The following is a 1,781-nucleotide window of genomic DNA, read 5'->3' on the forward strand; positions in this document are numbered from 1 at the left end:
GAAATTGCTGTTCATCCTGTAGAATAAACCATGTAATATCCTGAGCAAAGTTTGAAATATATCATTTTGTTGTCGTTAAAGGAGAAGATCTTGTTGAAGTGCATCTCGCCGCAGCCAGTCCACTGTTGAGGAAGAGCAGCCGCGTAAACTTCAACTTCATCCTCGAAAGAAATCAATTTGCCCGTTTTGTTCGCCTGGGTTTCTATGCTCCACATTCTATGAAAACGACAATCCGTGTCTGTCCTCAGCTTTTTCGGCTACACAGCGGGAGTCCGGACGCGCATTATTCTGTGGAAATATATTCGACGGGAAAGGGTGTTTATTCACATGGATAAGAATCTCTGTTCCATCGGCTTTCCGTCTTCCTGATGCGCTTTCATCCTAATTGGAAACATGAACTGAAAGTGCGTGGAAGTCCTCCGGAGCCGAGGTCACCCTCGCCGAAGCGGGTTGTTTTTAGCAACACAGCGTCCAGCCCAAATCATGCTCCGTTAAACTTCTGTGGTCTACCTTAGTAACTATCGGCAAACAAGGTAAAACGTTTATCAAATCAATTCAGATAGCCTGATATCTTTTTTTTGAAAGTCAAATGCTTGTCAATACAAATAGCAGCCGTACATTTCACTGTGTTCGCCGAAAGCAGGTCACATAAAGGCAAATAGCCTAGGTCTTCGCTAGAAAACAAAGAAGAAAAGTCTTTGGCTCACTCCAGGCAGCTAATGGTCACGGCCAGTATGAAAGACAGTCACTGTATAACTGTGTGCACAAAAGGATGAAGAGAAGGCATTTTTAAAGCCACAGCTGCTGCTGCTGCTGCTGGCATCTGACCTCCCGTTCCTTGTCTTGTCGTTCTAGGACACACGGAAAGTTTGGAGAGAATGACGAGTCCCCGGGTGAAGCATGAGCTACCGGAGTATTGCTTTTAGACGGGCATATCTGATGTGTCTATGGAGGTGTGTAGCAGTAAGCCTCTTGTGCTGGGCTGCAGCCTCCTCTGCAGCAGGTGCTGGCGATGCCGCTGGGCCCTTTGGGTGGCTCCTTTCAGATAAAGGGCCCTTTCAGCACTCCCAGGAATTTGCCGAATTTGCCGAGCGCTACCAACAGGGCTTCAACACAAAGTACAAGATATACAGGTAAGAAGCTTCTTTAAAAATAATAATAGTAATAGTGAAAAAAAATATCCACAGGGGATATAGCCTATCACATATACATGGATATTGTGTGCCATCTCCATCTAGAATAAGCAGATTGTGTATTTGCAAATCACACAGCGTGGTTTCATTATGACACCACTGAGGTTATCCCAAATTGAATTTGTGGCCAGCTACAATAGTGTGTAGGTATACATACACGTGGGACATGGGACGTGGGCTTATCTGCATTATCACTTCAAAATAAAAAAAGAGCATGTTGTGGACTAAGTCGAGAGAGAGGGATAGAGAGAGAGAGAGAGAGAGAGAGAGAGAGAGAGAGAGAGAGAGAGAGAGAGAGAGAGAGAGAGAGAGAGAGAGAGAGAGAGAGACTGTAGAGAGAGCAGAACAGAGGGAGTGGTAGAGGGGGAGCGGGTGGGTGTGGAGTATAAGCTGGTGACAGGTGAGAGAGAGTTGAGCCGAGTCGCGATGAGATGAGGGGATTTGTGTTGAGTGAACAGCAGCCCTGACTGAGCCAGCTGAAACGAGCTCACACTTTGCCTGCCTGCCTGCCTGCCTGGCTGGCTGCTTGACTGAGTGACTGAGTGACTGACTGACGCACACTCTTGGCAGTGACACGCCGAGCCGATG

The 1,781-nt window shown here is 47.0% G+C and overlaps 1 protein-coding gene across 1 annotated transcript in view; it reads left to right on the top strand.

Moving 5' to 3' along the window:
* Positions 1-280: 280 nt before the first annotated feature.
* The window catches only part of brinp3a.1 (bone morphogenetic protein/retinoic acid inducible neural-specific 3a, tandem duplicate 1), a 35,034-nt gene continuing 33,533 nt past the window's right edge, over positions 281-1,781 (top strand). Inside the window, exons 1-2 of the mRNA XM_063200176.1 lie at positions 281-533; positions 856-1,133. Of these exons, the coding sequence (XP_063056246.1) occupies positions 901-1,133 (233 nt within the window). The 5' untranslated portion in view covers positions 281-533; positions 856-900. The remainder of the gene's footprint in view (positions 534-855; positions 1,134-1,781) is intronic.

This window comes from Engraulis encrasicolus, chromosome 6 (genome assembly GCF_034702125.1).
Source record: "Engraulis encrasicolus isolate BLACKSEA-1 chromosome 6, IST_EnEncr_1.0, whole genome shotgun sequence".
In the NCBI taxonomy this organism is placed as follows: Eukaryota; Metazoa; Chordata; class Actinopteri; order Clupeiformes; family Engraulidae; genus Engraulis; species Engraulis encrasicolus.